General features: G+C 38.1%; 1 protein-coding gene across 5 annotated transcripts in view; it reads left to right on the forward strand.

The window, feature by feature from the left end:
- Positions 1 to 21,608, forward strand: part of LRP6 (LDL receptor related protein 6) — a gene marked incomplete at its 5' end in the record, with an annotated part of 178,027 nt that overhangs the window by 128,490 nt on the left and 27,929 nt on the right. For 4 of the 5 annotated variants that reach the window (XM_079714740.1, XM_079714741.1, XM_079714743.1 and 1 more), the window contains 8 exons: positions 1,005 to 1,221; positions 2,309 to 2,598; positions 3,897 to 4,123; positions 6,094 to 6,278; positions 6,946 to 7,272; positions 13,475 to 13,677; positions 15,414 to 15,625; positions 16,504 to 16,694. In XM_079714740.1, the coding sequence (XP_079570866.1) occupies positions 1,005 to 1,221; positions 2,309 to 2,598; positions 3,897 to 4,123; positions 6,094 to 6,278; positions 6,946 to 7,272; positions 13,475 to 13,677; positions 15,414 to 15,625; positions 16,504 to 16,694 (1,852 nt within the window). The remainder of the gene's footprint in view (positions 1 to 1,004; positions 1,222 to 2,308; positions 2,599 to 3,896; positions 4,124 to 6,093; positions 6,279 to 6,945; positions 7,273 to 13,474; positions 13,678 to 15,413; positions 15,626 to 16,503; positions 16,695 to 21,608) is intronic. The other variant, XM_079714744.1, reaches the window with a different exon arrangement.

Raw genomic sequence — 21,608 nt, forward strand, 5'->3', positions numbered from 1 at the left:
TGTGAACTGCACATGTGAGGGCTCTAGGTAGCAAATACAGATTATCATTAGCAGAGAGGTCTGACTGCACAGAGACCATAATAAATCAGTTGCTTGCAGGCTCATTTCAAAACCCTGTCAGTGAGTGGCAAGTGAAAACAAGCTCGGGGCTCCCACTGATTCTGCATTATGGTGAGCTGTATAATTATTTCATTATATATTTCATATTATATTACAATGTAATAGTAATAGAAATAAAGAGCACAATAAATGTAATGTGCTTGAATCATCCTGAAACCATCCTCCTCCACCCGGTCCGTGGAAAAATTGTCTTCCACGAAACTGGTCCCTGGTGCCAGAAAGGTTGGGGACCGCTGTGCTATAGGGTGGTTGAAAAGAGCTGATACACCCTAGTTACTTGAAACTTAGTTGCAGAGAGATTATCTAGAGTGTTTGTTTGTTTGTTTGTTTATTTTTTAAACAAAAACAATGAAATAAAAAATACACTAAATAGAAGGAGTCCTAAAAAAGACATCAACTCTGTTTACAAGCTGTGTAACCTTATTTGAATCTTAGTTTCCCTTAGATGTCAAACAGGCAAAACTCTCAGGATAAAATAAAATATGTTATAAAACACAATACGTAATAAAATAATATGTGCAAAGGTACACTATAATTTGAAAACAAATGTACAAGCAAACTTAAGGTGATAATATTGTACTTTTAATTTTTACACAGTCATTTAATAGAGGAGGTGCATACTAAATGTAATGTTACCAGAATTTTTAGAAGGAAGGGTAATAAAAGACTGGGGAAATAGAGGTAAAATATGAGCCTACATTGAGTCTTTGAAATCATTCTCATTAAATCACCGTGTTGTCATTTTGTGAAAGCATTGTAATAGGAGTAACTAAGATGACACTTGGATTTTGATGTAGGCACAGTTGGTTTTGTCATTTTTACATACATTTGAAGAATAAGTACACATCTTTTCCTCTTCCTTCTCTTTAAACTTAAACTTGAAGGTCATGAATACTGATGGGACTGGGAGACGAGTGCTAGTGGAAGACAAAATTCCCCACATATTTGGGTTTACTTTGTTGGGTGACTATGTTTACTGGACTGACTGGCAGAGGCGTAGCATCGAAAGAGTACACAAACGAAGTGCAGAGCGGGAAATCATCATAGACCAGCTCCCTGACCTCATGGGCCTGAAGGCCACAAATGTTCATCGAATCATTGGTAAGTAATTCCACAATTCTCTTAGAGATTGAACCAGGAATGAGAAAAGATAGAGAGAGTCAGCAGCTTGTAAAGTCAGCAGTGTAAATTGTTGATGTTTTGAGGGGATATATGTAAATTCTTTGTGGTACAAGTACGTTTTTCTCAAAGTCTGATACCTTTTACATCATATCCCATGGTGTCTTACAGTGGCTAAGGAAGACAGTGAACAGCTTTTAGACAATTATCTTCTTTCTCAGGGACTATCATTCCATTTCCTTCCACCTCCCTACTGTCAAACCCTAAATGTAAGAACCAGAGAAATTAAATAAATGTCCCAGGGAAAATACTCCAAATCACTTTCTTCTTTTAGTTCCTGAAACCTCCAAACATATTTTCAGCATATCACCAAGTTCAGTGATATTTAGGGATGACCTAGTGCTGGGTACCATGTAGATGGTCCATGAATAATTTTGGAATCGAGAACTTTCTTTAAAGTTGTTTATCCGGAAACAAATGAGAACTTCAAGTTATCAGATTGATTGGCAGGAATAACCTTTTAAATGTTGGCTTAGTACTCTGCCTGCATAGTTTGAATCGAAGGGCTAAACTTAACACACACACACCCCCGTTCATGAAAAGAATTTCTACTGTATGAATAATGCAGTTTACTTAAAGTTTACTGTGGGTACAAAGGAAAGTGTTTTTGTCATACCTTTATTCCCAGTTGATCAACCTGGGCCAGTTCACCACTCCTTAGGCAACCTGGTATAGGCAACCTGGTAGTCCCCACTCCTAGGAGGTCACCATACTGATGCCAACTTAATCGGATACCCAATCAGCATAGAGCATTACCGATCAAAACTCTTGTTGGGCTCAAGCCATCCTGCTTCCGAGTAGCTGGGACTATAGGCCTGCACAACTGTGCCTGGCCTTTTATTCCCTGTTAACCCTCATAGTGCATGTTTATGAGATTACAACTGAGACTCTAGATTTGGGAGCAAATATAGTCCTTGGTCTTTGTGAAACAAATGCTTAGTCATTTTAAATTGAAAATGTGTTGATTGTGTCAATGCGTGTGTCCTTCTGTGCCCTTTTATAATTTTAGGTTCCAACCCCTGCGCTGAGGAGAATGGGGGATGTAGCCATCTCTGCCTCTATAGACCTCAGGGCCTTCGCTGTGCCTGCCCCATTGGCTTTGAACTCATCAGTGACATGAAGACCTGCATTGTCCCAGAGGCTTTCCTTTTGTTTTCACGGAGAGCAGATATCAGGAGAATTTCTTTGGAAACTAACAATAATAATGTGGCCATCCCGCTCACTGGTGTCAAAGAAGCTTCTGCTTTGGATTTTGATGTGACAGACAACCGAATTTACTGGACTGACATATCACTCAAGGTTAGCAAAAGAACTGGAATATTAAAACGGGGGGCTAAAAGGGAGAGCGTCTAGGATTTCTGAGTCTTCGTGCTATTATCAACTTTCCTCATTATTTAATAGGCAGAGTTCTACAAAAACACTTAACTTTTTAAAGGAAGTCGAGGGAAAGACCCATTCAGTATATTTTATTAAGTATCTTTTAGTGCAAGATACTTTGCTTGAGTGTTCTAAATCTGCAAGACATAATCTTCCTCTACTTTGTTCTGTTTGAATATAATGAGTGACATTTTCTTCAGTTAGAGAGTAAGCAATTGTATGCTTCATATAAATGGCTTATAGAGACTTGACTCTCAATTTATTTTAAAAAATTTTGGGGCGCCTGACTGAGGTAGAAAATGCCAATTATGAGTTATAGCATACCTTTTTTTCTCCCCCTAGAATAAATATTGAAAAGCACATTGAGTCAATAAGGAGGAGCTCTTAACCAGAAAATCTGGAGAATAAGCTTTCCTTCTTCCAGATTGTTTTGGACTTGTTTTAGATAACTTGTGTAAAATTTTGTCTCATGTGCAAAAATCATGGAATGTTAGAGCCAGAGTTGGATTCTAATGGTGTTCAGTAATATCTGTTAAATGAGTGAATAAATGCTTTATCTTGGCTTTTATTGTGTGGGCTTGTAAGTTTCCTCATCTTGAAAATAGCAATAATGTCTATCTTGCAGGGCTGTTGTGAGGATTAAATGAGAAAATATATGTACACAAAGTACTTAGGATAGTACGTGCCATGAAGTAGCAGCTGTTATTAATAGCTTGAATTATGACGGTTTTAATTTTTAGGGGATTCAAAGCTACAGTGGTAATGGTATGATAATAGTCATCTGCACTTCTATAAGGTATCAGTATAAGGTTGTTGAGATCTTCACTTGACACAGTGACATGGCCTACTCTCAAGTACCTTCAGGAAGCTGACTACCAGTTAAAAGTCTACAACATTCTGGTCACGTCTTTTTCACTTGATTACTAATAAATTTTACAAGAATAGTCATTCCACTGTTTTACTGGAATAAATTTCTGGTCCTTAAAAATTTCAAAACTTTCTCCCTGAATTGGCAATAAAACTAGAGGTCACAGTTGCATTTATTAGAGATTGACATCATTTTTTTTTTCTTTGCTCATAAAATATGTGAATTGTATTGAGAAACTATGCCTCTGGCCCTTCTGGATCCTCCCACCCAAGGAAAACCAAACCATACATTCCTTCTGGATGGTGTTTTGTACTTAAGCCCTGTGACTTTTTTGTTAATCTTATTTTTGCAGACCATCAGCAGAGCCTTTATGAATGGCAGTGCACTGGAACATGTGGTAGAATTTGGCTTAGATTATCCAGAAGGCATGGCAGTAGACTGGCTTGGGAAGAACTTGTACTGGGCAGACACAGGAACAAATCGAATTGAGGTATCAAAGTTGGACGGGCAGCACCGACAGGTTTTGGTGTGGAAAGACCTAGATAGTCCCAGAGCTCTTGCCTTGGACCCCGCTGAAGGGTAAACAGCTTTTTGTGTGCATTCTTTGCAACTGCATTGTTCATGGCCAAGTTACGGATTATATTCTTGATGTCTTAAATAATGCTTATTAGGAATTTGACAAGTCAACCACAGAGAGGCTTTATCTTAAAACCATTAGTTGAGATTTCACTGATTTAGAATTAATAATTATTAGCTAAATTTGACTTTTGTCATCATTAACATTGGGTGAAAAAGATTAGTGAAATGGATTAATAATTAAATAGTAATGATCCTACTTATACACTAAGTAGACAGCCTTTTTAAAGGTGTCATCAAGTCTGTATTTGCTTGCACTCTCTCCCAAGTTACACCAGATTCCAAACCTATGAAAGTAAACCCACTGAAATAATGTGTGCTAGGAAATAACTGCATTTTACAAGCTCCATTCTAGAATGTTTGTTAATTAAAAAATGGACAATTAGTTTTTTTATTATTATAAACTTGGGGAAACTTTGATATTAAACAGTGAACTTTCTGACAAACTATTTATTTACAACGTGACATGTTTTTCAGTGGTAGATGATCCTTCTTGCATGATTTAGCAAGTTTTAAAAAGCCAGCATCTAAGAAATCTGAAATTTGAAGAATAACTCCATTTTAAAAAGCAGAAGTTAACAATGTGAACATACAAACTTATTTACTATAGCTGTAATGAAAAATAGTTTCCCTGAATCAGTGAGTTCCATGGTTAGCTTGTTAGCCATGTAGTTAAGAAGGTCGTACTAAAAGCACCCTCTCTGTGCTGACATGTTGTGATTGGGTTATGGTCATTTTTATTCTAAACATTAGTTACCAGACAGATATATTTAGTAGTTAGGATGAAGTACTCTAGTTTATGTGGCTGCTGGCAACTGTGAAATTTCTCCCACAGTTGTTTTCTCTTGGGCTCTTGGGGTGTGCACGTGCCTGTCAGCTGACAAGTACAAATGCAAACAAAGACCGAGACAACTTCAGTTTTCAGAAAAGCATGTTCATACATTGCTACCAAATCAACCATCAGCTAACAGGCTGATGAGTGAATGTCTCCCATGGGTATTTGATGAGACCTGGCATGTGGAGAACATTCCTAGTCCCAGTATTCAGAGTGTCTTGAAACTAGCACTGCTAGTTCAGCTGAAAGGGCATTTGGCTAAGGATTAGCTTCTAGTTCTAGCTCTGCCATATGACTGGCTTGAAGACATTAGACAAATCAGTCACACTTTTAGTGCCTTGGCCTCCTCATGTGTAAAAAGCCTATACTGTTGAGCCACTCTAAGGTTAAGGTGAAAAACTCAAAATAGTACAATAAAAGCAAAAGAGTGTTCTAAAATTTCACAGGGGTTGTAGTAATAGTGTTCACTGACCAGCTGACACATTAGGGGTGGTTCGTTGCTCTTACACGTAGCAGTATGTTACCTTGGACCATGTGACCAAATACATTTTCAAACTTTGCTTTTAAATTTCAGTTAAAGGGTATTAATTTTTACCCTTGATGTACTGCTGCAACTTAGTTTGGGGGAGAGTTGATGACACAAATTGAAAAGAAGTTTAAAAATTAAAAAATTCTAATTACTTGTATTCAGAAATACATATATTTTGTTCTGAAGTGAATCAGGTTCTGAGACCAGAGCTTTAATTCTTTGCTAACTTCCTGAATATTAGTTTTATAAATGCAAGTGCTGCAATAAGGGAATCATTGGTTTGTTTCCAGTTCCTAGGTTTTGGATGGAACAAATTCATTGGAAAGACTAAGGAAAGCTGACTCACTTCCTTTTTAGGATATGAGAAAAAATATTTAGTTGAGGCTGCCAATATTCTTGAAAAAAAATTATAGCTATGATTTTGCTTTACCAATTTCCTTGACTTAATGTATATTTTCTTTAAATTGATTTAGTTACTATGCATGAATATGATCCTCTCTCCCAAATAGTCAAAAATGAAATGTTAAATATCCACTGTTTTGAATTTAGATTTATGTATTGGACTGAATGGGGTGGAAAGCCTAAGATAGACAGAGCTGCCATGGATGGAAGTGAACGTACTACATTAGTTCCAAATGTGGGGCGAGCAAATGGCCTAACTATTGATTATGCTAAAAGGAGGCTTTATTGGACAGACCTGGACACCAACTTAATAGAATCTTCAAATATGCTTGGTAAGCTGTACTCCTTTTTGTTCAGACAGATAGTATATAATCCTTTCTGTGTAAAAATCAGTGGCTGCTATTTACCATAGGTTAGATACTATTAAAAAAACTTCATATGAATGTCTAGGTTCTTCCTCTGTCTCACACTGTATTTATGTATTTATTATTTATTTATGTAATAAATATATGTACTATTTATTAATAGTGGGCCAAGTACTTGGATTTATATTCCTTTAATATGTGGAAATTTCATTACTCTTTGGCTTATAATGGAATTTATAACACCCTGGATATTTCTGAAGTGACTTTTTTTACCGGTAAAATACAATATATGCATTTCCATCCTTTTATGGAAGGAAAAATAGTTGAACTATAGACCTTTATGGAGGAAAAATAAGACCACAATGAAAATAGACCATTTACAGGAGTTTAAACAAACTCAGTGATTTGTAGCAAGAACATTAGTTTGAGGCATGGGGTCAGACTGCAGGTGGGTTGATTTCAGAGGACCAATCTGGTTTAAGAATTGCTTTTAAAGGAATTCTTCTGTTTTAAATTGCTTACAAAAGTAATGTTTTATATGTTAACATTTTATTTTATTTTTGCCAACAAGACTCTTACATTCTCACATATTTCATCTCTGTTTCTCCCCTTTCTACTGCCTTTCTGAAAACAGGACTCAACCGTGAGGTTATAGCAGATGACTTGCCTCATCCTTTTGGCTTAACTCAGTACCAAGATTACATCTACTGGACGGACTGGAGCCGACGCAGCATCGAGCGTGCCAACAAAACCAGTGGCCAAAACCGCACCATCATTCAGGGCCATTTGGATTATGTGATGGACATCCTCGTGTTTCACTCCTCTCGGCAGGCAGGGTGGAACGAGTGTGCTTCCAGCAATGGGCACTGCTCCCACCTCTGCTTGGCAGTGCCAGTTGGAGGTTTTGTTTGTGGATGCCCTGCCCACTACTCTCTTAATGCTGACAACAGGACTTGTAGTGGTAAGCTGCATTTCCCCCCCAAAGCAATCTAGAATTAGAGGAGAAAGCAGGATTTTGAAAACACTGTAGTTCATGTTCTTTCTAGAGTAAAAAGTTGTAGAGGTCCAGAGTTGATCATTTGTTTAATAAAAGGGAAGGACTAAACGTGGAAAAATGCAAGTTTTTGTTACTTTTATTTGTTTGGTGCTAACTAGTTGATGTTATGGAAAAATTGATACTATAGAAAAAGTAAGTCTTTTATCCTTGGGGATTAAATATGTATTGAAAATTTTGCATAGTTTCTTTGAGAGAGACAGCACATACGTGTGCTATACATATTTATTCATGATAAAGGAAGGGGAGAACAGTACAAAGAGAATCTACAAAATACAATCTCCTTGTCCTCTGAAGTTCGTAGAATAGGCTAAAGATGAAGAATTTAAGTGTGTAAGAGGCCAGGCAGAAAATGCTATGAGTAAATTTAGTCCAGTGTGAAACAGTGGTAAATAGATGGGGAGGGAAAACTGGAGAGCACATGCTCTGAACATGGTGAGTGGTCACCACTTACTCCTAGCTTCTGTTACCAGCTCTTCTCAGATTCACATGCACACGGAGACACACACACATACAGTGCTAAGAACACCAAAACACAGTGTGTAACAAAACATTGTTGGCTTGGGGAGTCCTGATTTATGATTCAGTTGTGCACGAACGCCCATGTCTTGGTGGATAGACGAGAACAAATTGGTAGATATGATAAAGAAATCGATCAGGAAAAGTAGATCCAGGGGAGAGAAGTAGGGTATGGTTCACTAAGTTAGAAGGTAACAAAATTGCTGTAGGATATTGGATATAGTGAACTATTGAAATTACCTTATTCTGTGCCTGAAAGTATAGGAGGTCACATAGGAAAGGATTTAGTCTGTTCTGACACAAGACTTCAGTTCTGAAAAAGAAAGAACATGAGTTTATAGTTTAATGATTTGGCATCTCTGTCACACGTTAGTTTTGTGTTTTACCAAAGCAAGTCACATAAATTTTTTAAGCCTTAATTTTTCTCATTTGTACAATGGGAATAATAATAGTAACTAACTTGTAGGGTTGCTATGAAAATTGAATAAGATATAATAACATGATTTGATTGCTGTGGAGAATGGATTTGAGGAGGAAAATAAGTGGTTGCAGGGCAGTCAGACTCTTGTGATAATGCAGGTCGACTTAGGCGGGGCTGGTGGCAGTCGTGATGGAGAGACGTCGATGGGTTCAAGGTATATTTTGAAACTAGAATGAACAGAACTTGTTGATGAGTTGTATATGAGGAAGAATAAGAGGGAGGAAGCAAGGATGACTCCTAGAGTTTTGGTTTGAGCAGTTAAGTGGATAGTAAATGGGGAGGATTCATTTTCAAAAAGAATTAAAAAATAATTTTAGGTTTGTATTGATTTTCCTATGGGAAATAGAAATATTAAATAGGTAATTGTAGGGACTTCCCTGGTGGCGCAGTGGTTAAGAATCCGCCTGCCAATGCAGGGGACATGGGTTCGAGCCCTGGGCCGCGAAGATCCCACATGCCGCGGAGCAACTAAGCCCGTGCACCACAGCTATTGAGCCTGTGCTCTAGAGCCGGCGTGCCTAAAGCCCCTGCTCCGCAACAAGAGAGGCCACCGCAATGAGAAGCCTGCGCACTGCAACGAACAGTAGCCCTCACTCACTGCAACTAGAGAAAGCCCGCGTGCAGCAACGGAGACCCAGCGCAGCCACAGATAGATAGATAGAAAGAAAGAAAGAAAGAAAGAAAGAAAGAAAGAAAAATTGTTTAGAAGAATCCATAGCTCAGAGAGAGAGATGATGTTAGAGGTATTAATTTTAGAAATGCCAGCATGTATTTAAAATAGGTACTTAGGGAGAAGGTATAGACCTGGGGTCAGCAAACTCTTTCTTTAAAGAGCCAGAGAGTAAATATTGAGGCTTTGTGAATCCTATAGTCTCTCACACACCTATTCAGCTCTGTACACTGCAGTGTGATAGCAGCCATAGATGTTACATTTTTAAAATGTGGCTCAATTCTGATAAACTTTATTATAAAAACAGGCAGCAGGCCAGATTTACCTTGTGGGCCATAGTTTGCCAACTATGTGTGGCGAAAAGAAGGGGTCTGGTAACCTTGGGAACTCTGGTTGAGGAGAGAAAGCTCACAGTGGACACAGAAAAGCAGCAGCGAGAAAAGCCAGAGGAGAACCAGGAGAAGATAGTGACACAGAAGACAAGAGAGAAGATTGTTTGAAAATAGAACTGTGTTAATGCTGTTGACAGGTTGAGTAAGGTGAGGCCTAAAATAGTATCCACTGGATATTTGGATGAGGTGGTTATTAGTAACCCTGAAAAAAGTAATTTCATGGGGGTAATGGTGAAAGATGGGAATAGATCAGCAAGTGAATGGAGAAAAGGAGGGGCTGGTAGTGTGTGTGTTATGTAGACGTCTTTTTTAAGAAGTTTAACTTTGGAAGGAGAAAACGGGGATAATAAGTGATGGAGGATGGAGACAGAAGAATATGGAAAGACCTTTTGAGGTCATGGTTTGGGCTGATTTTACCAGTGTGTGCTAGTTGGTGAGTGAAGGTCTTGAGAAATCAGTGCTGAGCGTCCCTAATGTCTGTCTTTGGCTCTTTCTGAGATGATTGGCAGTGTTTCAAGAGGCTTCCTGTTGCGTGTTCTTTTTATAATGAGTCCTATTTAATATTTGTGCACAGATGTATCAGATTCCAAAGCAGATTACAAGAGAAGTTTAACACAAAGTACTTGCCCTCAAAAAGTTTTCTAACATTGTGTAATTTACTCCTAGACCTGTGTTTCAAAAGCTAAATCAGATCATGTTGTTACTCTGCTCAAAACCTCCCATTTCACACAGAGTGAAAACCTAGTTCTTATAATGGCCTACAAGTTCCTGCATGATCTGTACCCCACACTTTGCACCACCACCCCCCCCTCCTTGCTTTTCTAACCTCAGCTTTTACCATTCTCTCTCTTGCTCTCTCCATGGCAGCCACACCAGCCTCATTGCTGTTTCCAAATATGCCAGTTACTCCTACTTCAGGACTGTTGTACTGCTTATTTCCTCTACTTGGAATGTTCTTCCTGCAAATATTTGCATGGATATACTTCACCTCCAAGTCTTTGCTTAATTGTGACCTCCACAGTGAGACCTGATCTGCCCGATTTAAAATTACAAGTCATCCTTCCACCCTGTCTAACATTGCCAGTGCCCCTTACCTGCCATTTTTCTTTTTCCTGTGACACTTAATCACTCTCTGATATACTGTATAATTTATATACTATAGCCTCTTTATTATGCTTATTACTTGTTATCTGTTTACTGAAATATAAACTCCATGAAGCAGCATTTTTTTCCTGTTTTTCCACTGATGTATCTTAGGTGCCTAAAAAAGTGTTCGGTAAATAGTAGTCATTCAAGAAATCATTGTTAAATAGAAGAATGAAGAAGCAGGACAGGATTTGGAAAAACATGTGCTCTTCCATTCAGCAGCAGCTTTGTGACCTGGGGAAAATTACTTAACCTTTCTGAGCCTTTCTTTAGAAATTACTTAACCGTTCTGAATTTGCTCACCTGTAAAATGGAGTAATTTGGGGGATTGGATGACATCTGGTATGATGTGTGACATCTTGGAATTCCTAAATAAATGCTTGTTTCTTTTCTTTCCCAGTTTTCTGAAATAATTTTATTTCCTTATTTTCAAAATCATGGCTACAGGGCTGTCCTTAGTTATCATCATCTCATGCTTGTTTTTTCACTTGTTTACTCATTTATTCTTTCAATGAATATTTACTGAACACCTAATCCACACTGGGCATCATTTGAGCCAGTGAAGAATGTAGCACTGAATAAAATAGACATTAATCCCTGCCCTCATGGAGCTTACATTTCAGTGGGACAGATAATGAACTAAATAAGTAAACTCTGTCATGAGTTAGATGGAGATGAGTGTTATGGAGAAAATTAAGAGCAAGAAAGAGTGGGTAAGAGGATCACAGTGTTAAATAGGGTCATGAGAGAAGTCCTGACTGTAAAAGTGACACTATGTCCGGAACTGAAGGAGGTGAGGAAATGAGCTATGCTGGATATCTGGGAGAAGACCTGCCAAGCAAAAGGGAATAGCAGATGCAGAGGCCCTAGGGGGAAGCATGTCCGGCATATTAGAGGAACACCTAGGAGGCCAGTGTCTCTGGAACACAGTGAATAGAAATTAAGTCAGAGAGGAAACAAGAGGCCAAATTGTGTAATCCCTTGTTCAGTACTGAAGTGGTTGGCCTCTATGGGACCTTTGTGCAAATTGGGAGATGTTTCCTCTGGGCAGATGCAGCTGCATAGGTGCTTGACTTGGCTAATGAAGTGTGGACTGGACTTCAGTCCCTACTTGGTGCCTTTGGCACAATGCACAAATGGCACAGTCAGACATGGTGGGCTTGGCCTTGTCATTTATGCTGTTCTTACACCAGAGTAATACCTTTCTTTAAGCTTTGGGTGAACACTTGTGTCTTCAAAGGAGAGCTGAAGAGCTTCCTCCTACCTCATCCTCCAACTTCTCCATGTGGCTGGCTGTCTTCGTTGCGGGAATGCAAAACAGAGACAACCTCATAGGACAGTTTTGAAAGCATTCTGCAGGAGATGAGGGAGTGGTGGTTAGAGGTTACATAAATTAGGATGGATTTAGGCTTACAAAATTGCATATTCTTTGTCACTTTTGTAAATAAGTCAAAACATCAGCTTCCTCTTAGAAATATTTAGCCAGCTGTAATTTTTAATGTCATCCATAGACTTTTTGAAATAAGCATTTATTTGGAGCCGTATTTGGCTTTGTCTTAATCTACATTTCTAGAACACCTAATCGTGGAATCTTATTAAAGGTTAAAACTTGACTCAAAAAAAAAAAAAAAGTACCCAGTGAAACATACTTGGAGCCAAATATTCCAAGCTAGGTGTGGACTTTTAGCCAGTGAGGAACTCAAAGCCTAACTTCAGTGTTGTGAATACCAAGTTTCTTTGTGAGAACCAGTGAATTTCTTTGGGATTTAAGCCAGTATACATTTGGGTGTAAATGTAAAGTGAACCAGGGAACCACAAATAACGGAGCTGTGAAGAATGGGGTTTAAGGGGAAATAAAGCAGGGGGTTCTGTCTTGGCCATTTATGTTTATATCCCTGAGAAGGACAAAATTCTCCTGGATTTAGGTGGTGACTGAGCAACAAGAGTATAATTACAGAATTTTTACATATATTTTAAATGAAGATTTAAAAAATGCTATTAGACTTTGAAGTTTTTGGTAGCACTGCCAGATGCTCTCCTTTTCTAGATTAGAGATGTAGAGGCCTAGTCCCTGGGAAAGGGAAATGTTGTCTCTGTTGCATTTTCCCATTTCATAAATTTAGGGCATCAGCTTAAGTGTGTTTTTTTTTTTTTTTTACTGGCTCCCTCTCCTTGCAACCCACTATGCAAAATATTAAGCCTATATCTGCAACCAGTGAGGGTTGGTTTGAATCCTACTAATACCAAGTTTATTACTGCTACTATTGATAATAATAAACAGTAGTTATTTTTACTTGACATTTACATAATGCCTTACAGTTTTTAAAGTATTTTCACACATGTTGTAAAATTTTTATAGCAACTCAAATGAGCAGGACAACATAGCTATGACCTTATTTTAGAGTTGAGTAGATTTTGACCCAGAGAGGTTTAGGGCCTTAGTTAAGGTCAAGTGACTAAATAGTGTGAGAAGTGAGACTAAAACCAATCTTGAAGTTTCTTCTTTGACCTATGGAGACCCAGGCTTCCTTCCACCTACAAGAATTGGTTATGGAGGAGTTAGGATTATTTACTTGGTAGACAGGAGAATTTTGTCTATCTTTATTAAATGCTTCATTAAAATCAAGTGTCCTATGATACCACTGTGGACAAGACAGAGAAAAAATGGCTAGTTGGCTGTTATCATGGGGTAAATTCATAACTGGTTTGGTAACCAGAGTGCCGATCAGTGTTACCTCTAAGAGAGTTTCTGGAGGCATTCCAAAGCGTTTTGTCTCAACCTTACCTTTTCAACATACATGTCTGTTTTGTATGAGATACAGACAACAGGCTGATCAAATCTTTGAGTGATACAAGACTTAGGGTAACTGTGCTTCCTGTTTGCTTTTTTCTTTCTTTAAGCTCCAACTACTTTCCTGCTCTTCAGTCAAAAGAGCGCCATCAACCGCATGGTGATTGATGAACAGCAGAGCCCTGACATCATCCTTCCTATCCACAGCCTTCGGAATGTCCGGGCCATTGACTATGATCCACTGGACAAGCAACTCTATTGGATTGACTCACGACAAAACATGATCCGAAAAGCGCAAGAAGATGGCAGCCAGGTAATTCAGGGCTGCGTTCAAAATCCAGTTCTTCTGCCTAGTAATTGGACCAGCCAACCATCCTATTTTACTTAAGTCTTGACTCTGCTTGTGTGTGTATGTGTGTAAAACTGAAATTCTGAACCTAGCAGCTTTTTTCCCTCCTAATGATCTTTGAGTAAACGATTGTTTGATAATTCTATTAGAATGAAGATTGTGTTGTATTAAAATAACTTATGCTCATATATTAGTATGACTGTCAGTGCCACCCGTATCATTTATATAGTTGGGTTTTTTAAATTCCATTTACATGGAGTGTTGGAAACTTTGAAATCAAATAAACCCTTGGTTCTGATCTCAGCTTTGTCGCTCACTAGGATTCTTACGAACTTTTTAGCTGAAAGGAATGTAAAAGCACATAGCCCATTACCTGTTAAATAGTGGGCACTCAATAAATAATAGTTCTATTACTAGTTAACTATTATTTAAAATGTTCAGAGGATGGGAAACATAAACACAGTCTCAGTAATCTGGGATATGTTATCATTAGTCTAATTTTTTTTTGTTTTTGTTTTGGTAACTATTATTTGGTGACTATGGGATAGGAATGAAAATATTATCAACACATCTTATCTGTGCTTACATTCTAGTCATGATTTACATACCGCTGTCCATAATTATTTGCTTTCTTTCTGTGTCCAAGCAGTATTAGACCGGGATTACTATAAATAATTATTTGTCATTTTCCTTTTAACAGTAATGTTAAGTTGGATTTTTAATGCATTAAAATTCAGAGAGATTAGATTACTTATTTTTCCTATGTCTTGTCCGACAAGAAAGAGCAAGGAGATAGTGTATTTAAGGCTGCCGAGGATCATTTAGGGGTATAGTTGTAGCCGTATACTACAGATGCGCTTTACACGGTGTAGGCCAGGACCAGTAGGCTGATAACTAGTTGATAGAAACTATAGCTGTTGTTATACAGCCGAGGACATAGCAAATAAATGAGATAGCCTTATTAAGGAGTGTTACCTCAGAGATGCCGAGTAAATAAAATATAATTTATTCAGATAAAACAGATGAACAAAGCCTCTCTCTTTGCTTGGCTTTGTTTAAAAAAAATTTGGGGGGGGGGTGTAGATCTGAGGATCAGAGAAGGACATGACTGATAGATGTGGTTTGTAGCCCTGACTAATTGCTATTGTCTCTAGAGCAGAGTTTCTCAACTTCCGCACTGTTGACATTTTTGGCTGGATAATTCTGTGTGGAGGTCTGACATGTACGTTGTAGGATGTTTCACAGCATCCTTGGCCTCTCCCCACTAGAAGCCAGTTACACTCTCATAGGCGTGACAATCAAAAATGTCTCCAGACATTGGCCAGTGCCCCTGGTGGAGGCGTTTGCAAATGCAGAATCGCCCCTGGTTGAACACCACTGCTTTAGAGGTATTTCTAGAGTGTGGTTCTAGCCGCAGTTGTCTCTAGTTTACAGGAACAGCGGCCACCTTCTCACTCTCATTTCTGATCAGTGCACTATCAGCTTCTTAGAGCAACTAATATGGCCTCAGCTCGCTCTACTGCTTTATGTCGTCATAACCAAAGGGAACATTTGAAATGTTCACTAAGAAGTGTCGCTTGAGACTTGAGAGTTCCTTCTCAGGTGTGTGACCACGTAAGTGTAAGTATTGTGAGTGATCTCCTCGGAGCTATCTGGCTTGGAATCCAATTTTCTGTGTGTGTTTCTTTTTCTTTCCTTAGGGCTTCACTGTGGTTGTGAGCTCAGTTCCGAATCAGAACCTAGAAATACAGCCCTATGACCTCAGCATTGATATTTATAGCCGCTACATCTATTGGACTTGCGAGGCCACCAATGTCATTAATGTAACAAGATTAGATGGGAGATCGATTGGAGTGGTGTTAAAAGGCGAGCAAGACAGACCTCGAGCCATTGTGGTAAACCCAGAAAAAGGGTATGTTACTAAGGTGGCATCTGAAACCCTCATCAGCCTTCCTTTTCAGCCCATGTATATTCTTGCTTTCTCTGATTTTACTGTCTAGAATTTCCTTCCTTAGTCACCACTGCTTTAATTCTAATTTCTACCCATACCTCCAGGACTGTTTGAACTGTAACATCCTCCGTGAAGTTTCCCTTGATCTGCCCCACCCCCAGCCAGATGTGACGTTCTCCTCTCTCAAATACCCACCGCTCTATGTCTGTACCTCTCTAGTTATACTTAGTCCTTTCCAATTTACCTTATACTTAATTGTTTTTCAGTCTTATGTTTTCTACTAGATTTTAGGTTCTTTTATGATAAGAACTAATATGCCTTCTTTCATTTAATATAGAGCTTTGCATTTAATAAATTGTACTTACTTGAATCTGAATGAATGATAAGGAATTCAGCAGGGAAAGTAGCTTACTTCAAAGGAGTTACAGGAAAGAGATGAACTATAGAAGTTAAATATAAGAAATAATTCATATACGACATTTTCAGCTATGAAATAGACTAATAGAGAAGAAATTTAAAATTTTGAGTCCAGATCTCTCTGATTATTACTACTATTTTCTTTTATTTATTGTATTGTATTATTCCAAAAGCATAAGGCTGCCTGTATCTAACACTTTATTAATTCCTTAAAGTTAACTCCCTAAGAACTTCTGTGCACCCTTTGTTACTATTACTGAAATTAATATATTCCATGACCTTCAAAACAGTATGTTCTAAAACATTTAAAAGTAAGATTTAAAAATATTATTTTACTTCCTTTTGTCTTAATCAATAGCAATATTCTCATTTTGTGTGATTTCTTACTTTGGTAAACTTATAGTTTCCTCCTTTCTCTTCAGGTATATGTATTTTACCAATCTTCAGGAAAGGTCTCCCAAAATTGAACGAGCTGCTTTAGATGGAACAGAACGGGAGGTCCTCTTTTTCAGTGGCTTAAGTAAACCAATTGCTTTAGCTCTTGATAGCAGATTGGGCAAACTCTTCTGGGCTGATTCAGATCTCCGGCGAATTGAAAGCAGTGATCTCTCAGGTACCCAAGAAATGTGTTTCCTTATTTTGATTTGAGTTATTGAGATGATTCACCAATAGCATTTGTACTTTCCTTCTATTGTATTATTTTTGTACACATTTCTTTACAGTTTTATTCATAAGAATAGTCAGCATCAAGTTGGTTGGGAAGCACTTTTTCTTTAACCATCAACATGATTACTCCATTTTTATCTAATAACTTGCCAGTTTTCTTTTTTTTTTTTTTTTTTTGGCTGTACGTGGGCCTCCCACTGCTGCGGCCTCTCCCATTGTGGAGCACAGGCTCCAGACGCGCAGGCTCAGTGGCCATGGCTCACGGACCCAGCCGCTCTGCGGCATGTGGGATCCTCCCGGACCGGGGCACGAACCCGCGTCCCCTGCATCGGCAGGTGGATCCTCAACCACTGCGCCACCAGGGAAGCCCATTGCCAGTTTTCTTGATTTGGGCTCCGTAAATAATGTTTCTAGTGCATCTCTTCTCCTTTTGTAATTCTTCTGCTCTACTTTGTCTTATCTCTGGCCTGAATTCTAGCCTATGATTAGTCTCCTGCCTGCTGATTTTTCCCCCCTGAAAGTTTACACACTGTTCCTAAATTAATTTTCTGAAGCATGGTTTCTAATCATGTCACTAACTATACTAAAAAAAAAAACCCTTCAGGGTACTCTTATAACCTGAAGAAAAAAAGTCTGGTTGAATGCTTAAGTTGGTATTTTCCTTTCACAAACTCATCCTCAAACTCAAATGATCTTAATTTTCCTGGTGTGTGTTTTTTTTTTTTTTTTTGCGGTACGCGGGCCTCTCACTGTTGTGGCCTCTCCCGTTGCGGAGCACAGGCTCCGGACGCGCAGGCCCAGCGGCCAAGGCTCACGGGCCCAGCCGCTCTGCGGCATGTGGGATCTTCCCGGACCGAGGCACGAACCCATGTCCCCTGCATCGGCAGGCGGACTCTCAACCACTGCGCCACCAGGGAAGCCCCCTAGTGTGTTTTAATGAAATTAAATAATTTGTCTTCAAATATACTTTTTACTTTCTCATTTCTCTGTGGTCCTCTCTTTAGAATCATGTTTATTCCCCTACCCCCAATTTCTGAAGTCCAAATACTCTGTGGGGTCTCACTAGTGATCAGGGAAATGAAATTAAAATAATACACTATTTATATCTATCACAGTCATAAAATACGATGTTGATTATTCCCAACATTGGCCAGAATGGTAGAAAATGGCATGCTCTCATACACTTTTGTAGAAGTGGAAATTGGTAGAACCTTTTTGGAGGGCCATTTGCTGGTAAAGTTTTCTTTCAGATAGCTGTCTTACAGAACCGCTGACCCCGTTGTAAAACGGTGTTTGCTGAGCATTATTTGTAATAGTCTATCACAGAGAAATACATTCTAGTATATCAAGGGTATGAAATACTACAGTCATTCAGTAAGTATTACAGTCATTCAGTAGATCTGTGTGTACTGACATAGAAGGATGATTTTTAAAATTAAGCTGTATAGTAATGTTTATTAAGATTTAGTTTTATTTAAAACTTAAAACTATATTATACACACACACACACATATAAATACACATACACACACACACTATATACTATATATACTGGCAAATTGCCTCCAAAAATGTATGTACTACTACACACACACACATACAGATACATACACATACAATATGTATACTATTAATAAATATATAGGAATGTATTTTTGTATATTCCTTGAGAAATGTGCGAACAAATAAACCTTGAGAAAGGTATGGAAGGTTAGCATACTAATATGTTAAGAGTATTTATTTCTGTATCATTTAAGTTTTATATTTTTGCATATATGTGTAACTTGTTTAAAAATTTAAGAAATTCTGTCCTTTCAGGTTCAAATGCCTCCCTTCCATTATGCCTTCTTTAACTCCAAACAGTCATGCACTCATTTTGCGTGTGTATGCACACACCTGGCATAATATATTCTTTCCCTTACCTGATCACCTGTATCTCTTATATCCCTTCTCATTTGTATAATAGTTATTTATATCAGTGTTATAACTCTTCCTGGTATTTAAGGTGGGATTTCCCCCTTCATTCCTTTTCTCTTTTCTCTTCGTTTATGATGTTTATTTTTTGTTATAAAAGCGGCACATGTTTACTAAAGACAGTTTAGCAAATAAAAAAAGAAAATCCAAAACAATATCATTATTTATTTATTTTTAAAACATCTTTATTGGAGTATAATTGCTTTACAATGGTGTGTTAGTTTCTGCTTTATAACAAAGTGAAGCCAGTTATACATATACATATGTCCCCATATCTCTTCCCTCTTGCATCTCTCTCCCTCCCACCCTCCCTATCCCACCCCTCTAGGTGGTCACAAAGCACGGAGCTGATCTCCCTGTGCTATGCAGCTGCTTCCCACTAGCTACCTATTTTACATTTGGTAGTGTATATATGTCCGTGCCACTCTCTCACTTCGTCCCAGTTTACTCTTCCCCCTCCCCATGTCCTCAAGTCCATTCTCTACATCGGTGTCATTATTCCTGTTCTGCCCCTAGGTTCTTCAGAACCTGGTTTTTTTTTTTTTTTTTTTTTTAGATTCCATATATATGTGTTACCATACAATATTTGTTTTTCTCTTTCTAACTTACTTCACTCTCTATGACAGACTTTAGGTCCATCCACCTCACTACAAATAACTCAATTTCGTTTCTTTTTATGGCTGAGTAATATTCCATTGTATATATGTGCCACATCTTCTTTATCCATTCATCTGTCGATGGACACTTAGGTTGATTCCATGTCCTGGCTATTGTAAATAGAGCTGCAGTGAACATTGTGGTACATGTCTCTTTTTGATTTATGGTTTTCTCAGGGTATATGCCCAGGAATGGGATTGCTGGGTCATATGGTAGTTCTATATTTAGTTTCTTAAGGAACCTCCACACTGTTCTCCATAGTGGCTGTATCAATTTACATTCCCACCAACAGTGCAAGAGGGTTCCCTTTTCTCCACACCGTCTCCAGCATTAATTGTTTGTAGATTTTTTTGATGATGGCCATTCTGACTGGTGTGAGGTGATACCTCGTAGTTTTGATTGGCATTTCTCTAATGATTGGTGATGTTGGGCATTCTTTCATGTGTTTGTTGGCTGTCTGTATATCTTCTTTGGAGAAATGTCTATTTAGGTCTTCTGCCCAGCTTTGGATTGGGTTGTTTGTTGTTTTGATACTGACCTGCGTGAGCTGCTTGTAAACAAAAGACTATCGTTATTAATGCTTCTTTTTTTGTCTATGCATGTTTTATTGTTTGGTTTTCTACCCTTAATTATGAAATGGTTCCAACATACAGAAAGTATAGAATTTCTGCCATCCAGCTTTGTCAGATCTTAGTGTTTGAACAAATAACACATGAGGGAATCCCCATAAGGTTAACAGCTGATCTTTCAGCAGAAACTCTGCAAGCCAGAAGGGAGTGGCAGGACATATTTAAAATGATGACGGAGAAAAACCTACAACCAAGATTACTCTATCCAGCAAGGATCTCATTCAGATTTGATGGAGAAATTAAAAGCTTTACAGACAAGCAAAAGCTAAGAGAATTCAGCACCACCAAACCAGCTTTACAACAAATGCTAAAGGAATTTCTCTAGGCAGGAAACACAAGAGAAGGAAAAGACCTACAATAATAAACCCAAAACAGTTAAGAAAATGGTAATAGGAACATACATATTGATAATTACCTTAAATGTAAATGGATTAAATGCTCCAACCAAAAGACACAGACTGGCGGAATGGATACAAAGACAAGACCCGTATATATGCTGTCTACAAGAGGCCCACTTCAGACCTAGGGACATATACAGACTGAAAGTGAGGGGATGGAAAAAGATATTCCATGCAAATGGAAATCAAAAGAAAGCTGGAGTAGCAGTTCTCCTATCAGACAAAACAGACTTTAAAACAAAGACTATTACAAGAGACAAAGAAGGACACTACATAATGATCAAGGGATCAATCCAAAAAGAAGATATAACAATTGTAAATATTTACGCACCCAACATAGGAGCACCTCAATACATAAGAACAAATACTAACAGCCATAAAAGGGGAAATCGACAATAGCACAATCATACTAGGGGACTTTAACACCCCACTTTGACCAATGGACAGATCATCCAAAATAAAAATAAATAAGAAAACACAAGCTTTACATGATACATTAAACAAGGTAGACTTAATTGATATTTATAGGACATTCCATCCAAAAACAACAGAATACACATTCTTCTCAAGTGCTCGTGGAACATTGTCCAGGATAGATCATATCCTGGGTCACAAATCAAGCCTTGGTAAATTTAAGAAAATTGAAATCGTATCAAGTATCTTTTCCGACCACAACGCTGTGAGACTAGATACCAATTACAGAAAAAAATCTGTAAGAAATACAAACACATGGAGGCTAAACAACACACTACTTAATAACCAAGAGATCACTGAAGAAATCAAAGAGGAAATCAAAAATACCTAGAAACAAATGACAATGAAAACACAATGACCCAAAACCTATGGGATGCAGCAAAAGCAGTCCTAAGAGGGAAGTTTATTACAATACAGTCCTACCTTAAGAAACAAGAAACATCTCAAGTAAACAACCTAACCTTACACCTAAAGCAATTAGAGAAAGAAGAACAAAAAACCCCAAAGTTAGCAGAAGGAAATAAATCATAAAGATCAGATCAGAAATAAATTAAAAAGAAATGAAGGAAATGATAGCAAAGATCAATAAGACTAGAAGCTGGTTCTTTGAGAAGATAAACAAAATTGATAAACCATTAGCCAGACTTACCAAGAAAAAAAGGGAGAAGACTCAAATCAATACAATTAGAAATGAAAAAGAAGTAACAACTGACACTGCAGAAATACAAA

Source organism: Hyperoodon ampullatus (genome assembly GCF_949752795.1).
Source record: "Hyperoodon ampullatus genome assembly, chromosome: 11".
Classification (NCBI taxonomy): Eukaryota; Metazoa; Chordata; class Mammalia; order Artiodactyla; family Ziphiidae; genus Hyperoodon; species Hyperoodon ampullatus.